We start from the raw sequence: 26328 nt of genomic DNA on the forward strand, positions 1-26328 counted from the left end.
CAGATATTTGACAAGCAGTATTATTTTAAGTATAGCTCATGCTGTAAATAGAGAAGTGCTCTATAAATATAATTTTATACTTTATACAATGACATATGCTAAGAGAAATTCAGCATATTTCAGAATAATAAAATTAGAAGTATGTTTCTTTATAACATGCAATAGACCCAGAAAGAAAGAAAAGCAGAGTTTATTTCAGAAAGAATAGTTTAGAAGGCTTATCTCTTTAAACAAGGTTCACATTTGTGTGGGTTACTAATTCTCCTGTTGTTTATTGAGTAAATAAGCAGTCAGCAGATTTGAAGTCATAGGAAATACTGATAAATGGCGTAATTTGGGGACTGTGCTTGACTATAAAACCTCACAGCCTCCCGAAGAGTGAATTGAACATATATCCAGCAGAATGACGACGCGGGCTCTGCTTTTGGTTTTCCTCATTTCTCAGCTCCCCTGCTCTCATGCTACAGCAGTGGTAAGTTCCCAGGGGGCGGCTGCTGCTGCATATTTTGGAATCTTAACATGCTCTGCTTTTTACAGAAAACGGACTATGGCATGTAAAAAAATAAAAAGTGCACATTTGTTTTGTGAGAAACTCATGCCAGAATTGAAAAGTTCTTTATCTTGTTCTTTTATAAACATGCCATTCTGAACAATATGTATTGGAAACTAGCTGCCAGGATTGTTCAAGATATCTGCAAATAATAATAGCTGAGGATTGTGATAACAATATGGTCAGTTCATTGAAAAAGAACATTTTCTTTTCCTTTGTTAATACTTGGATTTAATTATTTGTCTTTCCAAATCCATACTCAAGGGGAGTTACAAATCAGGTACAGAAGGGAGGTCACTACCTCCAAGAGGGTTTATGATCTAAGCTGGTACCTGGGGCAGTGGAGGGCAAAGTAACTTGCCCATGATCGCAAGGACCATCAGTAGGAGAAGCAGGATTTGAATCAAGGGTAGGCAACTGTGGTACTGGAGTATCAGAATCAGGTCTGGTTTTCAGGATATCCATAATTAATATGCATGAGATAGATTTGCATGCACTGCCTCTATTGCAGTGGTCCCCAACCCTGTTCTGGGGGCCCACCAGCCAGTCGGGTTTTCAGGATATCCACAATGAATATGCATGAGAGAAAATTTGCATGCACTGCCTCCATAACATGCTAATTTTCTCTCATGCATATTCATTGTGGATATCCTGAAAACCCGACTGGCTGGTGGGCCCTCAGGACAGGGTTGGGGACCTCTGCTCTATTGTATATTCATTGTGGAAACCAGAATAGTTTCTGGCACTCCAGGACCAGAGCTGCCTACTCCTAATTTGTACCTTGGTTGTCAGTCTGTTGCTTTAACCACTAGACGGTGACTCCTTGAGAATTTTAATGATGTTCGCTATACAGTACTTAATATATAGTTGGGAATTAGGCCAATTTGTAGAGCAGTATGGATACATCATATACTTTGTTATAATAAGAAAAAGGACTTTAATACAAATGGGATAACTCACTTTAGTAAAAGTAGAGTATAGTAAACGACCTCTATCTACAATAATTCACATTAGAGTGCAAGATAGCCAATATATGCAAGCAGTTATTATTGCATTTAAAAGTATTCATTCTTAGCACTGGGTACTGAGCAGATCTCTCCAGTATCCAAGCAAATGTTTGTGACTGTTCTTGTTGAAAATAATAAAAACAGATTTAATCATAAAAGCATTCATTATTATCCTCATGATTTCTGAGTAATAATTCATATAAAATGATAAACCCCAGGCATCCCTATTACATGAAAGCAATCATGAGCAACTTTTCCGAATGAATAGTGACAAAAGTGAATGCCAACGTATTGCAACAGGTTGAAACGTGCCTGCTTGAAGCAGCACAGAGCCGCACCTCTTTTCTTTTCTCCCACCCTCCTGAAAGTTCAGCACATTGACACCCATTTGAAGAGACCGAAACAGTGGCTTAAGGCTTCCCACTACTTCGCCGCACTTTCTGGTGACAGTAGTAACACCGAATCCCGATGATCCCCGTTCCCCCCCAGCAACATCGGCAACACAGAATTCCTCCACTGCCCCCACTCTCTGGGGTCGGCAGCAACACAGACTTTCCCTGCTCCACTAGTTCCTCATCCGGGTCTTTGGCTGCCGGATTGTGTATGTGTGCGGCAGCTTCACTAAGGCTCCATCTATGGCAACAAAGATACACACAAATGCATAAGAGCAGGCAAAAGCTTCCACCATAGGCACTCTCACTACAGCGAAACGCGCCTAAAAAGCTACAACAAAATAGGTGAGCTACAGCAAAGAACACTTTTGTTGCAGCATCCTGGGTTTGTTCATCATTCAGAATGACTCACAGCTCTCCAGGATATAGAATTTGACTCCAAGGTTTCTTTATAAACCACGAAAAACGTGACCTCGCAAGCACCCCCTAAATACACTCAAAAAGACAAACGTGTAAGTGAAAGCACTTACACGTTGCACTTTTTGATTAAATTAAAACGGTACACCCTTTAATTTGAGTTATTACCAATACATGGTTAGTACTCATAACAGTGCTACTGGACACCAGAGTTAGGGCCCACGGCGGCTGTCAGCGAGTTTGACAGCCGACGCTCAATTTTGCCGGCGTCGGTTCTCAAACCCGCTGACAGCCACAGGTTGGGAAACCGGACGCCGGCAAAATTGAGCTTCCGGTTTTCAACCCGCTGGCCCATTTAAAATTTTTTTTTTTTTAAATTTTTAACTTTTGGGACCTCTGACTTAATATCGCCGTGATATTAAGTCAGAGGGTGCACAGAAAAGCAGTTTTTACTACTTTTCTGTGCACTTCCCCGGCGCCGGCAGAAATTAACGCCTACCTTTGGGTAGGCGCTAATTTCTTAAAGTAAAATGTGCGGCTTGGCTGCACATTTTACTTACTGTATCGCACGGGAATGACTAATAGGGCCATCAACATGCATTTTCATGTTGCGGGCGCTATTTGTATTGGGGGGCTTGGATGTGCGTTTTCGCCGCGCTATTACCCCTTACCGAATAAGGGGTAAAGCTAGTGCGTCAAACGCGCGTCCAAATGCGGGTTAACAGTGCGGAACGCACTGTACTGTATCAGCCTGAAGGTTTCTCCGATTCTTCCAAAGTTTCTTTGCCAACTTGGTCTTCTCCAGAACTTAAGCTGATAAGCCTAGGATAGGTATATGCGAAACCCCAGCCAGGTTACCACTTCTGACTGGTACAATGATAAAGATCACATAAAATAAAGGATACTGAAAAAGCATAGCTTGCATTATACCAACCAGAGTTTTATACCTTATTTATTAAGAAATGCCTGTTCAGAAATACCACCTTTGAATTTTTTTTATTTGCATATATTTTGAAAGGTCTGTTTACAAAACAGAGATATATTTTGCAAAAATGTCATTATAGCTGCACTGGAGTCTTATATGGATAATAGTAGGTATAGATTAGGGATGTTGTCCATGAAACTAAATAGAAAACATCAATGACAACCATTTCATTTCCATAATGAGAGAAAAATGAACAAAATGACACTTGTTTCATTTCATGCCACATTTTTAGAAACCAAGTCATCTGGTTTGAAAACAGGATACTATCAGGTCGATACAGTAACATGCAGTTGAAGATTTCCCGTCTGTAACGTGCTGGGAGCGCACAATACAGACTCGTAAGGCGATCCAGCGATACAGTCTCCAGTTTCACACGTCCTTAGCGCTTCGTAAAATAGACACATAACCCTTTCCGCACGCAGCATGTAAATGAACGAATTAGCTGTATAATGAAGGAATTAGCTATTCCCCACCGATACTGTAACGGGCGCTGATATTATCTCCTTAGTAACCCGCTGTTTTGCCGCGGCCTTAACGTGTTAGTTTACCGCCTCCCCCTAGTAGGAGTTAGGACTGTGAGTCTGTGAGTCTAGTAACAAATCCATCGACACCGCTTAAGATACTCTAAAACAATAAAACACAATAAAAAAAAAGCGATACAGAGATGATCGAGAAAATGTAATGCTGTGGGACACATAAAACCTGTCAGAAAAAAAAATAAAAATTTTTAAATACCTGTCGGAGGGCCGCGTGGGTCCAGGCGGCCAGAGGGCGGGCGGCGGCGGGAGCCGGGTGGTCGCGTGTTAAATCTAGGCCGGGTCGCACAGGCGCGCATTCATCCACTGTTCCAGGCGGCGGCGGCGGGGGCGGGTGGACGCGCGTTAGTTTCAGACGGCCGGCGGGCAGCGGCGGGAGCCGGGTGATCGTGTGTGAAATCTAGGCCAGGTCGCACAGGCGCGCATTCATCCACTGCCGTGGGGGCTGCCGAGGCAGCCCCCACCGGCAGTGGATGAATGCCGGCAGTGGATGAATGCGCGCCTGTGCAACCCCTGCGATTCGGCGCTCAAGGCGTGACATCACAACGCCCAACGTCACAGCATATGACTGCCTTGAGCACCGAATCGCAGGGGTCGCACAGGCGCGCATTCATTCACTGCCGGTGGGGGTTTCCGGAGGCAGCCCCCACCGGCAGTGGATGAATGCGCGCCTGTGCGACCCGGCCTAGATTTAACACGCGACCACCCGGCTCCCGCCGCTGCCCGCCGGCCGTCTGAAACTAACACGCGTCCACCCGCCCCCGCCGCCGCCGCCTGGAACAGTGGATGAATGCGCGCCTGTGCGACCCGGCCTAGATTTAACACGCGACCACCCGGCTCCCGCCGCCGCCCGCCCTCTGGCCGCCTGGACCCACGCGGCCCTCCGACAGGTATTTAAAAATTTTTATTTTTTTTTCTGACAGGTTTAATGTGTCCCACAGCATTACATTTTCTCGATCATCTCTGTATCGCTTTTTTTTTATTGTGTTTTATTGTTTTAGAGTATCTTAAGCGGTGTCGATGGATTTGTTACTAGACTCACAGACTCACAGTCCTAACTCCTACTAGGGGGAGGCGGTAAACTAACACGTTAAGGCCGCGGCAAAACAGCGGGTTACTAAGGAGATAATATCAGCGCCCGTTACAGTATCGGTGGGGAATAGCTAATTCCTTCATTATACAGCTAATTCGTTCATTTACATGCTGTGTGCGGAAAGGGTTATGTGTCTATTTTACGAAGCGCTAAGGACGCGTGAAACTGGAGACTGTATCGCTGGATCGCCTTACTCGTCTGTATTGTGCGCTCCCAGCACGTTACAGACGGGAAATCTTCAACCGCACGTTGCTGTATCGACCTGTCAATGTGGCAAATCTTCTGTTCTAAGAGGGTCCCCTCCCACCAGTCTCCGCCTTTACTTACTCCTAATGCTGGGTTTCCCCATACGTACATACTCCTGCCACAGGCACCAGCAATACCCAGTTGTTCCTGCCCCTCTGGTGCCTCAGGGCAGGAGCGACTGGAGATCACTCCTGCCCTGTTTTCACACCATGGATAGGGTAAGAAGGGTGCGGGAGCCAATGGCCGAGGGCCTGGAAGGAGAATTTTGTTTGTTTTCGTGGGAGCAGGCCCCAGGCCTGACATTTTGTTTTGTTTTATTGTTTGCTCTTTTGTCTAAATTGTGTTTTTTTGTTAGATTTTTTTTTTCATTTTAACAAAAGCTTTTTTTTTTTTTCCATGAAATTGCATTTTTAAAAAGTTGTATATGACCAGGCTACACAATCCTTAATTTTAAATCAGCAAAGAGCTGGTGAGAAAATTTAAACCAAAAATTGTGATGCTTTAATCACTGGCAGCTGTTTCACGTTACAGAAAATAGCTGCTGAATATTTAACTTCCTGATGGGTTGAGATCTAAATGCATTTCCTTTCATTTGAATGAAATAGCAAGGTTGCTGTGTTACTACACTTGGATACATGGAAATTAAGGTCAACAAGTAAGTTGTAAATAATACCTTTTTATTGGACTAATGCATTAAATTTGAATGGAAATTTAAAGATACCCTGCTAAGCCTGCAGTTGGCTTAAATATAGCACAAAAATATCACATACTAAGACTATCATTCTTAGTAAACAAGGTGATCATTTTAATGCATAATACCTGTCCTTACCATAAACTGAATTCTTTACCCCTCTTTTGTGAATAGATGCACAAGGTTTTGTTTTTTTGTTTTGTTTGTTTTTCTAAATCAGTGCGACAGTGGCAATAGGACTGAATGTTTCCTGGAAAGATGCAAATCTTTTACTACTGAACAATATTCAAACCAGCTACATAAGAAGCTTCAGCCTTTTAGATAACAACTCAATATGAGTGTGGATACCATTCAAAACCTGTCTTGTTTTTATTACATTCTGAATTTCCATAGTCCAATATTACCTGGGTTAAGTCCTACATAATCCCTTCTATGATACAAACTCTGAGCTCAAATTGTAGCAGGAGATTTGTCTTTAGTGAATAAATCAGCCACAGCCCCTTATACTGCTACCACTACTCTTTATTTATATACTGTAGCACTAGCAGACATAAAAGCACTATAAAGACACACATAAGAGAGAGTCCCGGTTTCATGGGGCTTACAATCTAGTCAAGACACACAGCCAAACATCTAAGAGGTCTGGGTTACAATTACCTTCAACATGGTTTTAGCAGGATTTAATTGAGAAAAGGGACTACTTGCTAACAGTGCAGAGTCTCCTCCCTCTGAAAGTCCCATATAAACAGGGCCACTTTTACCTCGGTGCAAAAGGGGTACCTGCTCCAGGACTTGCATATAGCAAAGGACCCATTACATGAGCTCACAGGCAACAGAGAACAGCCCTCTGCTTCCTACTCCAGCCTCTCACCTCGCTGCAAGGAACAAGAAAACATGGGTTAGCCTGAAGCAGACAGAGCAGAGCAAAGAAACCCCCCCTAACTGAGCCCTTTCCCTTCTGTCTGTGGGAGAAAAGGGGGTTTTTTTTTGTTTTTTATTTCCCTAGAGTGGCAAAAATCTGGGGGGCAGGTTGGCTGAAGATTTCCTGCCTTCCAGCTGTGCAGAATTTCACTCAGCCAGAGTAGCCTTCTGCTTCCTGATCCAGCTCCTCCCTTCCCAGGCAGCATGCAGGGAACAAAATGGTAAGAGCGTGTGTCTGGAGCACAGAGAGCCAAGGGGGATCACTTTGGAAAGATTAGGAGGGGCTGATGGGGATCATTGAGGGTGAGAAGAGAAGCTAAGGGATGAGAGTGTGTGTGAGAGAGAGAGAGAGAGAAGAAATTGATACTGGGGTGTGTGTGTGCGTGCCATATTGAGAATTGTAAGGGAGACCAGGAGTAGTAGAAATACCTCCCTCCTCTCCTCCCTCGCCCACTGCAATTCAGGTTCTCTCTCCCTTGATCTCAGATTCTATCCCACAGATCCTGGATCCTCCCCTTCTTTTCTCTCCCTTCGCTCCAGATCCTGGAACCTGTCTTCCAACATTTCCTACTTCTTTTCCTTCTTTCTCAGTCCCAGAACCTTCCTCCCTCTCCTCCTTTTCTTCCCATCCCAGATTCCCCCCCCCCCTTAACTTGATCTCCCTCATCTCACATCCTCCCCATCCCTTTCACCTTCTGCTCCTTCCTGTGCTGATTCTTAAGATCCCTTTTCCTCACCCAATAAAAAAATAATGAACTCTACACACACAAACAAGACTTAGTTTTTATAATACGAAAGATGGAAACATTTGCCAATGTGCTTCAGATTTTTCCAGTTTTTGCCCCAGAATCTATGCCTGAGCAGTGGCAGCACACTGTGGGACTCTGCCTTACACCTCCTGCTCTCTGACCTTACTGGGAGGCAGCAACTGTGCCTAGGGGTGGCAAACTCCGTCTCCGCATGATAGCGGGTGGAAATGGGGCTGGGAGTGAAAGAGGAGTAACAGGAAAACCAATAGGGAGTAGAGACAGAAGAATGGGCTGGAGGCTAGGGAAGGAGCAGAGGCTGATGGGAGAGAACACAGGAAGATAGAGGAGAACAGGGTGAATACTGAGTGTGGTGGAAATGGGTGGAAGGCAAAAGGGAATAGGAAGCTGGAAAAGGAGTGAGAGACGGGGAAATGGGAGAGCTAGAGGGGGGTTCGGGTAGGAGATGGAAAACTGGTAGTTAGGTGAGAGATGAAAAGAGGGAGACTGAGGACTGGAAGGTTAGAGAGGGGAGACGAGGGGTGAAATTTAATTATGAGTGGATAGAAAGGCAAAGGAGAGAATTGGAGAAAAAGATGAAAGGGAAGGATCAATGTGAGACATGAAGGGAAGAAGACAGGAGGAGAAAAGAAACAAAAGGCAGAAAAGATATTTTCACTTTTTAGAGAGTGGAATGTGTCAGCTTTGGGAATGTGCATTTCTTATATATTTGCATTTTGCTCAGTTTAAGAGGAAATGCATTTCTGTTTATTTTTCTCTGGTGTTGCACTGCATGCAGAGCTAGGTTTTTCAGGATTTCCATTTCAGTTTTTGGCTACATTTTTCTCTTCTTAAGTTGTAGTCCCTTATTTTGTATTAGGTAAGGGTCAGTTTGTGTTCTGCGTATGTGAATGAGGTGGGGGATTCTGCTGGCATATAGTATCTGGCTTGTTCTGTTTTTCCAGTAGGTGTATTGGTGTTCTAGGGCCTATAGTAATATGTGCAGTGTATAGTTGCTGCTGTTCAAGTCCTGCGAGTTACTTTCTGTATAGGTTCTGAGTGTCTGTTTTTTGAAGGGTTTTGTGTTACTTCACAAATTTTTTGGCAGTAGAAGGTGTTTGTGTGGCTGTTTAGTAAGGTAACACTAGAATTTTTGAAATTTTTTTGGCATGGTGAGTTGGTGAGGGCCTTTCCCTTGCATAGTGTATTCCTTTTGGGTACTTTAGCAAGGGGAGGGGATGTCATCCCCTTCCTCACCTCAGGCAGCAGATTGCCTTGAGCCATTTCTGACTACTAGCAGCAGTTACCAATAAAGTAAATCTCTGCTGCTGCTCTGGGCTCCCTGTAATCTGAATTACCTCCCGCAGCCTGATGTTACAGGTTGTGCATGTTAGCATATCAAAGGAAACCTTTCAAGCCTGGCCTTTGTTGATGGTGTCAGGCTGGAGAGACAGCTTAGAGCGTCAGTCATAAGGCAGCAGCAAATTGTCCAGATGCACCACCACTTTCAGCAGTCGCTCTATACTCCTGGAGAGGAAGTATGGCGGTCGATATGAAAAAATAAGAGGCCCCAACCATAAATATTTGCCCAAATTTCCTTAAGTGGTTAAAGTGGCCCTGCACATAAGAAATTATGAAAATCTGCAGGTTTTGGCAAAAATGAAAGCAAAATTTAAAGAAGTAGTGAACATATGGCCATTCATATGTATAGAGGAGATACCACCAAACACTCAAAACTTGAATTAGTTCCTTAATGTGAATGTTCGCAAGATATAATCATGGCCCAAATGATGTGCAGACAGGTCAGAAACAGTCGTCTTATTTTTTTTTTTTTTAAATATTAGTGTTATAACAACCTCAGTCACAGAGTTCATAAACATCCAAAAGGGGTTACAGCTTTCAAAATCACATTACTCTGTGTACAGAAGAAAGCGCCATCAGAAAATCTTGGGTTAATGCAAACATCACCACGTAGCTTGTTGCATTTATGGAGAGTGACATCTGCCCATCCCAAATTTCACTTCAAAGTCCTTCTTGTAAATGCCCAACCCAACCGTGTTTTGGTGTTTCACAAATGCCTGCTTTGGGGGCTTCAACGCTTATTGCTTTAACTCTTCTGCAAACTGTCAGTCTCCACTACTGCCAAAGCTCTCAGAGAAAAACACAGGTTTTTATATGTCCAGCTATCAGTATGATCAGCTCAATGTGGTCATGTGGTTTTTCAGGTATCTACACAGCATCTGGGCTGTGATTATATCTTGCAAAAATTCACATTAAGGAGCTAATGATAGTTTTGAGTTTGGTAGTATCTTCTCTACATACAAATGCCCATATGGGGCATATTTAAAACTAATCGGAGAAAGTTCTTTTTCACTCAACGCACAATTAAACTCTGGAATTTGTTGCCAGAGGATGTGGTTAGTGCAGTTAGTATAGCTGTGTTTAAAAAAGGATTGGATAAGTTTCTTGGAGGAAGTCCATTACCTGCTATTAAGTTCACATAGAGAATAGCCACTGCCATTAGCAATGGTAACATGGAATAGACTTAGTTTTTGGGTACTTGCCAGGTTCTTATGGCCTGGATTGGTCTCTGTTGGAAACAGGATGCTGGGCTTGATGGACCCTTGGTCTGACCCAGTATGGCATTTTCTTATGTTCTTATGTCACCACTTCTTTAATTTTTGCTTTTCCCAGAAACCAACATTTTTCATAATTATACGATACGTGGATATTCAGGATTTTTTGTGGTTTCGGTATTTTTCAACTTACATATAAGAATAATAGGAAGTGGGGTGAGTGAAACTTAATGTTAGACTCTTTATTTGGACATCAGAGGCAGCCTCCCGGAAGTATGGACCAAACCATTCTTATGCATGCTCTTGAAGCCAAAGCAAAAAATCTGGAAATCAAGCTACAAACACTTTTTCTGCTGAAGCTTTTGCAACTGTTAACCAGTTAATACACTTTTAAACCAAACCTTAGCTGAAATCACTCCAAGGAATTATTAGGAAAGGAATGGCTAATAAAACAGAAAATGTCATAATGCCTCTGTATTGTTCCATGGTGAGACCGCACCTTGAATATTGTGTTCAATTCTGGTCGCCGCATCTCAAAAAAGATATAGTTGCAATGGAGAAGGTACAGAGAAGGGCAAACAAATGATAAAGAGGATGGAACAGCTACCCTATGAGGAAAGGCTGAAGAGGTTAGGGCTGTTCAGCTTGGAGAAGAGACGGCTGAGGGGGGATATGATAGAAGTCTTTAAGATCAGGAGAGGTCTTGAATGAGCAGACGTGAATTGGTTATTTACACTTTCAGATAATAGACTAGGGGGCATTCCATGAAGTTAGCAAGTAGCACATTTAAGACTAATCGGAGAAAATTCTTGTTCACTCAACGCACAATTAAGCTCTGGAATTTGTTGCCACAGGATGTGGTTAGTGCAGTTAGTGTAGCTGGGTTCAAAAAAGGTTTGGACAAGTTCTTGGAGGAGAAGTCCATTAACTGCTATTAATCAAGTTTACTTAGGGAATAACCACTGCTATTAATTGCATCAGTAGCATGGGATCTTTTTGGAGTTTGTGTACTTGCCAGGTTTATGTGGTCTGGTTTGGCCTCTGTTGGAACAGGATGCTGGGCTTGAAGGACCTTTGGTCTGACCCAGTATGGCAATTTCTTATGTTCTTAAATTGAGTCAGAGACAGGTCTGTTGGAATATAGTACATAATGAGACAATTACATCCCTTGGTGTTTTGCTAATGTAATAGGGGTGTGCATTCGTTTTCGACGTATTGGCAATCCGCAACGTATATGTCCTTAATTGTTGTATTCGTGGGGAAGCGAAACGTATTGCGACTCCCCACGAATATAATGTATCATCCGTTTGGCAGCGCGTGCTTTTCTTCGCTGCCATTTGCAATCAGAGGACGCCATTTGGGTGTATCCAGAGCCAAAACCCAGCCCTTTCCTGTGAGTCATCAGTGACCTCACAGCCCTGTCAGAGTGGGTCGGACAGGTTGGCATGGATACCGGAATGCAGCGTTATCAGCGATAACATTTTGTGAAATGCACTGAATGCAGCCAATCGCACTGTCATTCAGTGTTCGGTGACTATTTTCCTGATGACCAAGCACTATATATAGTTAAGCACGTGGCGTGCCACACACTTTCTTTGCAGGGGTGGTCTGGGGAGGTGGTCTCTGCGGAAGGTGGCTGCACTCAGAGCTAATCTGAGTTCAGAAATCTATATTGAATTGCTAGCTAGGTTAGTTACTTAAGAGAAAAAGATTTATTTTGCTGCAGCCCTGTTTGTTTTTTAAGCAGTTTATTTAGGTGATCTGAGATGGTCTCTCTGTGCCAGAGAGAGAAGCTGCTAGCAGTGCCATTTTATTTAATTCACCCTCTGGGCTAGGCTGCAAGCAAGCACCATTTGGGTGTTGTGGCTGGGAGAGATATATTCAATTTTTAGCTAGTTTGCTAGAATTTCCATTGGAAAATATATTACATCGATTTTCCTGCTGTGCAAGCAATTCCAGCTTTTTAAAACTGAGTTTGTTTAATCGAATTCACTCAGTCTCTCTGTGCACTGAGCTTCAGTGGGCTGGCAGCAGGGCCGGTGGAAGCACTAGGCGATCGCCTAGGGTGCCTAGCATTAGGGGGCGCCGAGCCGCTGGTGCCCGATAAGAAGGCTCATACGGCCGCCGAAGATCGGCAGGGCCGTGGTGGACCTCATGTCACCACAGCCCGAAAAAAAAGTCGCTCTAAGCCTGCAAATACTCCTCTTCCTTCCTGCCCCCGCAGCCCCGGAAGAAAAATGTTGCCGGAGCCGCGCGGGCAGGAAGGAGGAGGAGCGTCAGCCGCGTGCCGGAAGGGGAGGAGAATCAGCTGTGGGCAGAAGAGGAGCAGCGGTTATGGCCCGCTGCAAATCCCCACATTGCGGGTGGCCTGAGAAGACCAGGGCCGCTGCAGAGCCCATCCTGTGGCGACCCGTGAAGAGGAGGCCCAGAGGTGAGAGAGAGGCTGAGGGTCTGTAGAGTGTGTGTGTGTGTGTGTGCGTGTACGAAATGAGTTGAGAGATTGTGTGTGGGAGTGAGGACCTGAATGTTTGCAGAGACAGCATGTCAGAGACTCTGTGTGTGTGAGTCAGACAGCATGTGCCAGTGAGAGCCTGTGTGTATGAATGATTGTATGAGAGAGAGCATGTGACAGTGAGGGCCTGTGCTTGAGCAAGATAGCATGTGGGATTGAGAGAGCCTGTGTGTGTGAGAGTCAGACAGCATGTGCAAGAGAGAGACTGTATGAATGATTGTATGAGTGAGAGCCTGTGTGTGTGTGTGTGAGAGAGAGAGAAAGCATGTGAGAATGAGAACTTGACTGTGTGTTTGAGGGAAGAAGACAGATGGAGAGAAAAGAAATAGAAAAAAAGACAATATAAAAGGAATTGGCAAAAAAAAATAAGAAAGGAAAGGTGGAAAAAAAATTCTGTGACCAACCGATTAGAAAACTAAGACCAGACAGCAAAGTAAAAAAAAAAAAATTACTTTTTACTTATTGGCACATGTAATCTTTGGGAATGTGCAAGAGTAGCACTTTTTCTATGCGGATCTCACAATGTACGAGATCAGCATAGAGGAACTGGAAGCCCACGGGGCCTGCACAGAGGAGGCAGCAGAATGGGCTTCAGTGCCAGTAGCAGCAATCAGCACCTCCCCAATAGCCACGCAGCAGCAGTGACGGTGACAGCAGAGGAATGAGATAGGCTCTGAGGTTGCTGGCAAAAGAAAGAGAGGGGTCTGCCTTTAGTGTGTGCATGTGTATGAATGGGAGTCTGCCTGGGGGTGTATGTATGTGAATGCATGGGTGCCTGCCTGAGGGTGGGTCTGTGTATGAGAATGAATGGGTGTCTTCCTGGGGTTTGTATGTGTGAGAATAGGTGCCTGCCTGTGTGTGGTGCATGTGTGTGTGTGAATGAATTGGTGCCTGCCTGGGGGTCTGTGTGTGTGAGAATGAATGTATGCATGCCTGGGGGATGGTGAGGGAGTGGTGTGAAAATGAATGTGAGCCTGCCTTGGGGTCAGTTTCAGTGTGTGAGAGTGACTGGGAGCTTGCCTGGGTGTGTGTGTTTGTGTGTATGTGAGGGAGCCAGTGAGAGTGAGAGCATGAGTGTGAATGAGAAAATCCAGGGGAGGGGGAGTGTGTGAAGGGGAGTGTGTGTTGGGGGAGAGAGTGTCTTATACCTGAGAGTGTGTCAGTGTCTGTGAGAGCGAGAGGTTATGGTGGGTATAAGAGCATGAATGTGTATGTATGTGACAGTGTATGTGTGAGAGAGAATGGACATGTGATTATGTGTGTAAGAGAGAGAGGATAACCTTCTAATCCTTGACAATATCAGGGTGACTGGAAATCAAGAGCTTCCATGCATGGACAGCAGGGGCTTTTTAAAATCCTTATTAGTTTTAATTATTGGGTGTTATTTGGTATATGTGCTGTTTTGAAATATTTTATTGGTGTTTGGGAAATTGTAAAAAATGTATATGATTTTAATTAATAGAAATTCTATTTATCAGTAGTTTTAAAATATTCTTTTATTAGTATGGTTTTACTATTATAACTGATGCTTTATGCTTCTTGATTTTATTGTTATATGAGGAATGGTGGTTCTGTTTTTCCATTATTAATACAGAGTCTGGCTTCTTGGGGTTTCCATTTCAGTTTTTTCTAATTTGTGCTCCTTTATTTTGTATTCTGTATTTGGTGAGGGTCTGTCTCTGCTCTGTGTGTGTGACCATGATGAGAGATTCTGCTAGCATGTAGGGTCTGTATAGGGATCTATAGCAATCGGATTTGTTTTGTTTCCTCAGTAGGTGGTGTATTGGTATTCTAGGACCCGGTGTAATATTTACCCTTGCTTATTCACAGGTAGGGTTATTGTTGTTTGAGTCCTTGGTGTTATTACTGTTATGTTATGATGGGACTGTAGTATATATTTTGAGTGTCTTTTTTGTGGGGTTTTGTGTTTATTTATTTTTATTTAAAGACTTTTATATACCGAAGATCATGTACTAGTACATATCGCTTCAATTTACAGATAACCAGAGTTGGAACTACCATAGACATGGTGTACATGGAACAATAAACCCTGAACAATCAATAATAATAAATAGTAAACAGTAGACAATAAACAGTGAACATGCAAAAAAGCTGGTTAAACTGGTTATACATTGAACGTGGATATATTGGAAGTATTATGCATGGACAAACATTAAATATGTATGGTGTTAGTTCACAATGTGTCTGGCAGTGGAAGGTGTTTGTGCTGCTGTTACTGTGAGGTGACACCAGAATTTGAAAATATATTTTAGTATGATGAGCTGTAAGGGAAACATCCAAGCTCCATTGTTTGGGGGAATTTCAGTGGATGCACAGAGTTACAGAACTGGAGGTGCAGGATTTATATTGACATTCTGTCCCTTCTTATATATTCCAGACTTCACTCTCATAACCATATAGAATTAGTTGAATGAGGCTATCAAATAATTTTATAGTGTGAAACTGGCCAGCTTTTTAAAATTACGCAGAAGACCCTTTGGACTTTTTTATTAACACTTTTTTTTTATAACCAATTTTAAAGCAGGATCCATGCTATAGAGGTGGGTGTGATGAAGAAATGTCATTTTGGCTTTCCCCCCCCCCCAAATTCTTCTGTCTAGAGATGCCACTGATTTTCTGTGACCTTAAGCATTAGTACAAGAAGGATTACGGAGAGGGGGATGCTGGAGAGGCACACAAATGTATTAGCCCTCGGGCGCTGGAGACCCTTGGTGCGCCATTGGGTGCAAGCCATATGGGGCCGCAAGCAGCAGCAAAGAGGAGTGGAGATTTGGCGGGCCGCAAAGTGCCCAACCTGCTCGTGACCCAGAAAGCCACACAGTCAGTGGGCGTGATCGAGAATGAGGTAGGAATCGGGGCCAAGACCGGGGGGTGGCGGCGCAATGAGGTGGGGGGGGGGGGGGATTGCAAGGGAGAAGGCTCGCCTAGGGTGCCAAATCCCCTTGCACTGGCCCTGGCTGGCAGTTTAGCAGACTGAACTTTATTATTGAGTCGGTCTGTGCAGTGAAATCCCCAGTCTGCCTCTTTTGTGCTTACAAGCAAGCTGTGTATGTGTGCACACCACACACATTACATTAGTGCATAGCAAGGCACTGTGATAGTGGGCAGTGGGTATAGCAGACTAAACTTTATTATTGGGACAGTCTGTGCAGTGAAATCCCTAGTCTGCCTCTTTTGTGCTTACAAGCAAGCTGTGTGTGTGTGTGTGTGTGTGTGTGTGTGTGTGCGCGCACGCACACCACACATGTTACATTAGTGCATAGCAAGGCACTGTGACAGTGGGCAGCCAGTAGGGACTAGGCAGTGACATTAAATCCATAATGTCAGGGAAAGCTAGATGTGGTCGAGTGATTGGGACTGGCAAAGGAGGCATTTCAAAAGGCACTACTGCCAGTCCCCCATTAAAGTTAAAAAGGGACCTGTTGTAATCTAAACTCTTTGGAGGGGCAGGCAGTTCCATCCAGAAAAAAATGAAATCTGACCATGATGCATCGCCATCGCCACCACCTGTTTCTGACCCTGTAGTTTTGGAGGTGAGGGAAGGGGAGGCTGAGTCATGCCAGACAAAATGTCGACACCCAAAAGCAGCAGGGGGACAGAAGTCTCAATTAAGACTTAGCATTGACAATGTAGGCAGTCAGTTTGCTTCTGGTTCAGATGAAGAATCATCTTGTGTGGGATTCTCATCAGAAACGGAAGAAGTAATAGCTGACAAAGCTTTAGGAGGATCAGTTAGTCCTGTCTTAGCCTCCACTTCAGTGCAGCAGGGGAGAGATGAAACTGATGAGGAAGAGAAGTCAGCGCTGGCACAGAGGGTGACTGAGGCCCCTGGCATTGCTTCTCAGGGTGCACCCACTACTTCAGCTCCAGTGCCAGCATCCACCCCCAAGGCTTTAGAGAAGAGAGGATCACAAAAGACATCTGCGATCTGGAGCCACTTTAAAGTGATGGATGACCCATGTTTTGCTTGGTGTAATTACTATGGCAGGGCTATTAGCAGAGGCAAGCAAATGGGACATCTATCTAATTTTGGCATGATGCATCATATGAAGAGGCAACACCCAACAACAGTACTGCCATCTGGGGATGGTGGCAGTACCAGTCAGGGGACCCCTTCCAAGCAGCGTAAAGTGGTTCAAAAGCTGCAGAGTCAGCCCACACCCTCATCACCTTCTAGCAGTCAGGTGGCAGGCCAGCAACCCCCTGACATGTGGCAGAAGTGACAACTCACCATGGAGGAAATGGGGTGGAGTGCGGTAATGCTATCCCGGGGTAGGAGACAGGCAGCCTCAAAAGTTGTAACCAGGAGCATTGGGGAAATGATTGCCCTTGATGACCAGCCCTTGCAGTTAGTGGAGAATGTGGGTTTCACGCATTTGCTGGAGGTCTTAGTTCCAAATTACAAAGTCCCTCCAGAACCACATTTATTTATTTATTTATTTAGGGTTTTTATATACCGACTTTCTTGATATATATATCAAATCAAGTCGGTTTCCATATAACACAACTGTCGCCGGGGGGCGTTACATTAAACAGTAAACATAGTATTGAACAGAGAACGTGTAGAGTTACATTAAACAATCAATAAGGTCGTTATAATAAACTATAAACATAGTAATGAACAGAGAATGTGTAGGGTTACTTTAAACCATCAATAAGGTCCTGATGGTCCTGAGGGTATTAGGTTGGCGGTGGACTTTATATTGCGCTATTTTGTTCTTTGTCCTGTGTCGAAGTGTTCCTGCGATTCTGGAAAGGCTTGTCGGAAGAGCCATGTTTTAAGGTTTTTCTTGAAGGTTAGATGTCAAGTTTCGAGACGAAGATCTGGCGGAAGTGAGTTCCAAAGGGTGGGCCCGGCTGTGGAGAGTGCTCGTTTGGCTAGAGAGGTTTTAATCGGGGGAGTGTGTAGATAACCTTTGTAGTTATATCTGATAGGTCTTTTTGATGTGTGAAGGCGGAGTTGCGAGGTAAGATTTAGGTGGGCGCTTCCCGTAATATCCTTGTGGATCATTGATAGTGTCTTGAAGGTGATTCTAGCTTTTATTGGAAGCCAGTGGAGGTAGTGCAGAATTGGAGTGATGTGATCTCTTCTGTTGGAGTTAGTGAGTAGCCTCGCCGCGGCGTTTTGTACCATCTGTAAAGGTTTTATGGATGATAGCGGAAGACCTAACAGGAGAGAATTGCAGTAGTCTAACTTGGACAATATCAAAGATTGGACTACTAAGCGGAATTCATAGAAGTGAAGGAGAGGTTTAAGATTTTTTAATACTTGTAGTTTAAAGTAACATTCCTTAGTTGTGTTGTGGATGAAAGATTTAAGGTTGAATAGATTGTCGAAGCGCACCCCTAAGTCTCTGACTGAAGGTGAGTGGTTGATAGGTGGATTTATGGATTGTGATGAACTTTGGACGTTGAAGAGTGTGTGGTTTTCGTCGGGCGAGATGATAAGGATTTCTGTTTTATTTGTGTTGAGTATAAGGTTGAGGCTAGATAACAAGGAATTGATGGATAGTAGGCAATTGTTCCAATGCGTCCAGGTTTTTTGGAGTTTAGCAGAAAGGTCATCCCCAGCCTGTACAAGCAGTGTCGCAGTCGCATGCAAGCGCTGCTAGCTAAGGCAGAGGGGAGAGTGCATTTCACCTGCGATATCTGGACCGCTATGAATGCTGCACACTCTTACTTCTCCCTGATAGCACACTGGTGGGACCTGGCTGAGGCAGGGGCAGGCAGCAGCTCTATTACTGAACAAGTATCAGGGTGGAGGTGGGCTTTACTGCACACTCACCTGACGGAACAGGCCCATACCGCAGCCAATATTCTAGCATGCATCAGACAGATGCTGGAGGGCTGGCAACTACACCAGTGAGACAGGAATCCTCAGGCAGGGTTCTTTGTCACAGACAATGGTGCAAACATAGTTAAGGCAATAAATTATCTTTCAGAAATGAAAAAGATGCCATTTTCTTCTGGCAGTGAACCAGTTCAGGAAGAAGTGACAGGTCAAACCACAACATACCTGCACAAAGGAAATTCTCTATCGCTGTGCCTGTCCGTCCAGGCCTTATGTCCCTACAAGGGTTTGACCTCGATTGCTTTGCCTGTTCGTCCAGGCCTTATGTCCCTACAAGGGTTTGACCTTGATTGCTTTGCCTGTTCGTCTAGGCCTTATGTCCATATGTGGGCTTGACCTCTTTCCTCGACTGCTGTGCCTGTCCATCCAGGCCTTATGTCATTAGGTGGGCTTGACCTCTGTCCTCGATTGCTGTGCCTGTTCGTCCAGGCCTTATGTCATTAGGTAGGCTTGACCTCTGTCCTCGATTGCTGTGCCTGTTCATCCAGGCCTTATGTCCCTACAAGGGTTTGACCTTGATTGCTTTGCCTGTTCGTCCAGGACTTATGTCCATACATGGGCTTGACCTCTTTCCTCGACTGCTGTTCTCGTCTCCTACCCTATTTCTCATATCTACAGTCCCATCTTATACTCCCAGCCCGAATAGAGAAGGGAGAGAGCACCAGGGATTACACAGAGAAGGAAAGGAAAGGAATCATGAGTGTGGATCAAGCAAAGGAGGGGGAGAGGGAAGGGAGAAAGAAAGAGGACAGGGTTGGAGCTAGATGAGGGAAAAATGGAAAGCACTTGTGATTGAACTTGGGGAAGGGAACGGGACTGGAGTTCCAGCTGGAGAGATGGATAGCCAGAGAGAATGAGCTAGTGATCAAGCTACGATGAGGAGAAGGGAGAAAATAGATGCCCTTTACACATTTCAGCACCCCACCACTAGCACCACCATGTGGATGTCCTTCCTCTTTGATTATATTGTTCATTCTGCAGCTGGCCATGGCCAGATATGAGCTGTAGCATGACCTCACAAACCTATGAAATCCATACATTATTAACAATTATTTCTGTTGGGTTACCATAAAGACATTTCAGTTCAGGGAGTATCATATTGGTGCCTCTTTTACCCAACAATATACAATCGATTTAATTTAAAATACATAGTAATAATTGAAAAACTAAAAATATGTTCACAATCCAGATTTGCCTTTTATTTTTTCCCCTAACCTAGGTCATGCTTTAAATGGCCATCACATCAGGTTGTGGGTACATTAGTCATTCAGCCTCATGTCTCACAGTAAGCTAAGATAGATATAATGGCATGGCAAGCAAGCTACTCTGTTCCTTCTTGCTGTATTATTGTAGCATTGCTTTCATAATAAATGCATGCTTACCGAAGGCTATTTATTTACTGCTATTAGGTTTCCAGATTGGAAAACCTTCTCTGTATTAGCTGTAGTTTACTCTCACCATTATCAATCTGAAATAAAGCCAGTAATTACCTGTTTAGATTCACTGTCTAAAGAATAAGTTACCCTTCCAAGTGTAAGACTATTTAATGATGATGTCAGAATCTGAGTAGGTACTACTTAATATAGAGACCCAAAATCTATAACATGAAACAAAACTAGTATAAATATAAGACCTGTTATATGAGGAGATTCTTAATTAGGTCAAGTGTACCTTCATACAATGCTATGAATGATATAGCTATCGTGACTGTGAGCCATATTGTTAGGCTTCATAAATCATTAGGTAACTTGATCTCTTGTGCTAATTACAGTCCACTTCCAATAATAAGAATTCTGTTGTGCCACCTATCTTGTGCTGCTGGATTAAATCTGGCCAAATCTGAGTAGGAACAGGGAGTGGGTAAAGGGATCATTTTCAATTTCTCTCCACTTAAATACCAAGAAATGGGAGCACTTTCCCTCCATTTTTATATTTCTATATTTTGCTGTGAAGGTTAGGTGTTGGATCCTGTGTTAGAGGTTGCATGTGATATGGCATAGTATCCCATAGGAAAAATATACAGGGTAAATGATGCATTAAGGACCGTAATGAGACCAGGCATTGTATAAAGGCATTTTTGGATCAGAGAAGCATGGCCCTTTTTCATTATTACGTAGTATATGTTATGTTTTTATTTGTATTGTTATTTTAATTATGTATGTTAATTGTGACCCGTCTAGACGGTCAGAATTCTGACCAATTCATGGTATACAAAATTTTTTAAATAAATAAATATTAAAAACATAAAATGTTAGTCAGTCTGTTGTCAAAGCAAGCAGTTAACCCTGTTAACATACAAATCCTCATGGATTAAGCCTCTTTTCCAGAATATTGTTCAGGTTACATAATATTTTTATTTTATTTAAAATATTTATATTCCACTCATAGTAATTACAATTATGCTAAGTGGATTACAAAACTGCATTAAGACAATGTAAAACATTAAACATAACATCATTATACAAAACTTAGACAAGCCAACATCCAGTAATTATTAAAAGCTGCATGTACATATCATTTCTAAATCATTACACTGTTCCAAATGTTTCCCTAAAAAGACAGGCTTCAAGCATTTTTCTAAACACTTTTATATCCTGCTTTTGCCTCAACTCTGCAGGCAATTCATTCCACATTTTAGTTTCCACAATCGATAAATTTGAAGAGACTTAGATACCATTATCAAAACCTTAAATTGTAGTCTCTGTGGACTAGGCAACCAATGTAGTTGTTGCAACTGGGGCATAGTATGTTTAAATGGAGCTAATTATGATTACCAGACAAGCTGCCAAATTTTGTAGCAATTGAAGCACCCACAGATACTTCTTTGGCAGACCAACATATAACAAATTACAGTTGTCTGTACACGTTATAACAAAGGCTTGAATTATAGTTAAAAAATCTGATAAATCTGAAAACTGTCATAAATGACAAAGTATTCTCAACTTGAAATAGCCCTTAGCACGACTGATTTCAACTGAGGAACAAATTTTAATGAGCTATCAAAAGAAAAAAAAACAAATTTCCTATTTGCTCCACAAACATGATTTGTTCCCCATTTATTAACATGGTATGCAAAAATGCTAGTCTAGGTCACCTTGAAATCCATAACACTTTAGTTTTAGAAAAATTCAATACCATAGCATTAACATTCATCCATTGTTTAATAGCAATTAAACATTCAGATAACTGAGTAGAGACATTCAAATACCTCAATGGTATAAATAATGAGCAAGAAATAAACCGTTTTCAGAAGAAAGAATGCTCTAGATAGAACAAGAGGTCATAGTATGAGGTTCTAACAGGGCAGACATTTCGTCACTGAAAGAGTGCTGGAAACAAGGAATCCCTCTCAGTAGAGTTGCTGGAAACAAAAACAGTAATTTAATCTCAAGAAAACCTGGAATAAGCACCAGGATCCTTAGTTGTGAGGGAGTAATGCCCTGTAAAAGAAAGGGGATCAATAGTTGCGAAGAAGTCAGGGAAAAGCAAGAGATCAATTTGGGCCTATGGTGTTACACCAGAAAGGACACTGGGCAGACTGCACTAACCTTTTAGTTCTTTTTTGCTGTAATATTCTATGTAGCTATTTCTATAACAAAGTACTTAACGTGCAATAAATTGGCAGATAGCTATAACCAGAAATTATACTTTCCTTAAAGTAGAGTCTGGCTAAGACAGCTTCTACTGTGTTTCTTAGAAGCTAAATTTCCAGGAAAGATTTATGGCAATTTCTTCATGTTTTTAAGGATCATGATACTCATGGGACTGCTGATTCAAAATGTCCTCTCATGGTGAGAATTCAGGATGCTGTCAGGGGATCTCCAGCCAGTAATGTTGCATTTCAAGTGTACAGTAAGGCTGAAGATGACAGTTGGACTTTGTTTGCCAGTGGGTAAGTCAAGTATTATGTACAATAGCACTTTTAACATTTTCTATACCATTTTGAGGGAAAATAATACAATTACTTACTTAGTTGATCAAATAATATACCATGTAGGTCCTTAAATTTTAATGGCACGTTATACAGAAAAACACCCCTTGAATTTTGTATGACCATTACTAAGGAATTAAAAAAGGCACTAAAAACCCATCTTTTCAAATGCATTTTTCCTGATTAATATCTTATTTTCCTCCTTCCCTCCCCTAGCATCTCCTCTAGTCCATCGACCCCTAGCTCCTGCTTCCCTGCCTACTCTCCCCATATCTGTTCTCCTCTATAATGTATTTTATTTTGACATGATTTTATTTTGTTTTAACTTATTTTAATTCAAGAATGTTATATTTATGTTATATTTACTCTACGCATGTTTTATTGTAGACCGCCCTGAACCATGGAGGGCGCGGTATAGTTCTAAATGAAATGAAATATATAAATAAAAGAACTGCCCCTTAGGGTGGCGATGTGGGCTCCAGTTAAGTCGTAACTTTAAAACAAGGGTGTATGGGCGCACGAGCAGATATATATTGAAATTTTAAATCGTGCACAGTGTTGCACGCGTATGATTTATAATTCTCCTACCATGTGTAAGTGTGCTCCTAATTTTAAGCTGTTGCTCGAGCAAATCTAGTTCGCATATCTTCCTTAGGACTTTGTCGGCTTTAACATGCGTAAGTAAGCGGATTTTAAAAAATGCTCGTGTGAAGGACATTCCCAGTTTTACCAAGTAGTCCACCAGTTTGCCCAGTCTATCTCAAGGTCATCCAGATGCTTCTGGTTCTTTAGCCTGCACTCTCTACAATTGACCTGGACCCCTTACCCTGTCGTGTTAGGCCTATGTAACCCTTTTTTCCTGGAGTTAGCCAAGTCCAAGGGCACAGAAAAATATTTGTTTCTCTGGGGCTGTCTTCACTAATGCTCTTCTCCTCTTGCTTGTCCCAAGGTGTGGGTTCTTTTCTGTGGGGTTGAAGGCAGATCTTCTTGGCCCAGGCAATAAGGTGACTTTCCTTTCAGTGTTTGAATTACTATCACACTCTTGTTCCTTCTATGACTCTGTACTGCTGGGACCGACAGTTGTGGATGTTCAATATAAATTCAGTGATGATTCTTCAAAATGAAATCAATGTTCAATTAATTAAATAATGGGCTGTACAACTGTGCACTCACTGGGCTATTTACAAATGGGACGTTTCTTCTTTCCTCTGTGTATGCATCCTCTGTATTAGATCCTGGGCTGTACCTTATCCCTCAGGTAGTCAGCTGATAAACAAAACCCCAGTTGTCGCTGGGAAATCCCGATGTGGTGGAGGATTCCCGGTATTATCCAAACACTACCTGAGGCCCAAGTCCTCAGGAAGTCCGTTTCCTGTGTCCTAAGGGATGGAGATCCAGCGGTGGGTCTCCCAAATCTTGTACCTTCTCTTCTGACTTCTCTTGGTGTGACCTCTCTGAAGGAAAAAGTCTACTCTAGAAAAAAAAGGTTAATATAGCCCAGCTTCACTATGAGGAGGGGTGGCACTAAACCTCTTCACCAGCCGAAAACAATATTTTCTTTTACTGAGGTGGTGTCTCACTGCTGCTCTTCCACTTCGTGGGAAAAGGGCACACACATCTTCTCACCCCTGGGCCCTGGATCTGGTCTTTGTCCCTCACCAGCACTAACCAGGGTCTCACCCAGAGAGGAATCAAAAGGCTAAAAAGTTCATGGAAAATTGAAGACAGTTCCTGACAGACAAGGGATGCACTGCCGAAACCTCTCCTTACATTAGGTGTCCTAACTTAAATTAAGAATCCTGCAAAACAGCTCCTTTTACCCTCAAAGGCTAACTCAAACTGACCACACAAACTAAACCACTAACCCCCCCCCCCAAGTGAGCTAAGGAGATACCATCCACAGCCAGCCTCAAAGGGATGTGCTGTAAGGGAATGGTCTCTCCCACTAAGCAGGAAATAATTAAGGTAGTGATTTAGGGCCATCTATTATGAGACCAGAGATTCCCCACACCTAAACCGCGATTTCTGCAGACTTACACCTCATCAGGAGCAGCAGTAAATATACATGGCTAAAATGCTGCTGCTCGCTGTGGCCGCCGGTTTTAAAATACGGATTTACGCGTGCAATTGTTGGCCCCACTCCAGAATGCCTATGCCCTGCCCCTTTTAAAATTTTTGCTCTAGCATATACGTGCATAATTAGTGGCTTTTAAAATATACATTGCTCACACGCAGTCCAGATACTCACATATATGGGCCTTTGAGCATGAGCAACGCTTTTAAAATTCACCCCTATATGTGCAAACCAGTATTTGTTTTCCTCTTTTTCTTTTTTTCAAATAAAATTTTAAAAAATCAATGTTTATAAAATCTGTTTTATAAATTCTCTATAATAAGGCTCATATGCAAGCTTCATCTGAATATTTTTTAAAGTATGATAATATATATAACAGGTATCTATAACATGGTAGTAAGCACACAATTCTGAACTGCGTTAATGAGATGGAAGGTTCTATGGTCCTATAAAAATTCTATGAATTATCAAAAAGAGTAGTGATCATTCTATTAATCAAACATAACATTTTACTTAATCACTTTCAGGTCTATCCAGTACCGAGCGGTAGGAAGAGCTGCGTTAGTGCCTGCGGCACCCGCGGTTGCCGCACGCACAGTGCAGCTCACCTACCGCTCGATCCTGAACACTAATTTTATTTAAATGTAAACCGCGTCCGTGAAGCCTTAGGCCCGCGCAACCCATTTTACTGGATAGAGCGCCTATACAGTATCCTGGGTGCGCGGACCTAAGGCTTCACGCCACGCTGGTATCTGTCATTTCAAATGTCATTTGAAATGACAGATACCAGGGAGGAGGGGAGAAGAGATGACAGCGGCAAAGCAAAAAAACCAAAAGCAAAAAGTAAGTCGCTTTGCCGCTTCACTCTTCCCTCCTCCCAGAGCAGGGCGCGAAAAGCAGCCTTGCTCCGGGAGGAGGGGAGTCACTGACAGCAGCGAAGCAAAAAAAAACCAAAAGCAATTTTGGTTTTTTTTTCCCAAAAGCGACAATTTTGGTTTTTTTCCAAAAGCGACTTACTTTTGGGATCTGTCAAGATCCCAAAAGTAAGTCGCTTTTGGATGCCTGCACAATTTACTTTTGCAGCCATCAGCAGGAACACGATCGTAGCTCCTCCCGACGAAGATGGCCGCCTGCACGGGGGAAAGCATACAATTGGCCGCTCAAGACGTGGCGTCACATCCCGTGACGCCAAACGTCGTGACGTCACGACTTCAGCGGCCAATTGCACGCTTTCCCCTGTGCAGGCGGCCATCTTCGTCTTCGTCGGGAGGAGCTACGATCGTGTTCCTGCTGATGGCTGCAAAAAAGTAAGTTGTGCAGGCGTCCAAAAGCGACTTACTTTTGGGATCTTGACAGATCCCAAAAGTAAGTCGCTTTTGGAAAAAAACCAAAATTGTCGCTTTTGGAAAAAAAAAAACCAAAATTGCTTTGGTTTTTTTTTTGCTTCGCCGTTGCAGTCTCCGTGGCAGCCCCAGTCCGGACATCGGAGGGGGGCTGCAACGTTTTTTTCGCTTTTTTTTTTTGGCTTCGGGAGCAGGGGAGAGGACTGGGGCTGCCACGGAGACCGGCACCCATGATCGCGGCCGGGGCAGGTGAGCGGGGGAAAGCTTGCCACCTACCCTGACCCCTGCCTCTACCGCAGGGGTCAGGGTAGGCGGTAAGTTTGCAGGTTAAATGCGCGACAAAACGGCAGGGAAAACTAGCGATAGTCGGGGCGCGGGTTACGGGATGCTAGGGAATAGCTAATTTGCTCGTTTGCATGCAATATACATGCCGCGT

General features: G+C 43.2%; 1 protein-coding gene across 2 annotated transcripts in view; it reads left to right on the forward strand.

Moving 5' to 3' along the window:
- Positions 1-353: 353 nt before the first annotated feature.
- Positions 354-26328, forward strand: part of TTR (transthyretin) — a 52573-nt gene continuing 26598 nt past the window's right edge. Inside the window, exons 1-2 of one of the 2 annotated variants that reach the window (XM_029591176.1) lie at positions 354-472; positions 22291-22436. In XM_029591176.1, coding sequence (XP_029447036.1) covers positions 404-472; positions 22291-22436 — 215 coding nt within the window. In that variant the 5' untranslated portion in view covers positions 354-403. Of the gene's footprint in view, positions 473-6700; positions 7060-22290; positions 22437-26328 lie in introns of those variants that run through there. The other variant, XM_029591177.1, reaches the window with a different exon arrangement.

This window comes from Rhinatrema bivittatum, chromosome 2 (genome assembly GCF_901001135.1).
Source record: "Rhinatrema bivittatum chromosome 2, aRhiBiv1.1, whole genome shotgun sequence".
Lineage (NCBI taxonomy): Eukaryota > Metazoa > Chordata > Amphibia > Gymnophiona > Rhinatrematidae > Rhinatrema > Rhinatrema bivittatum.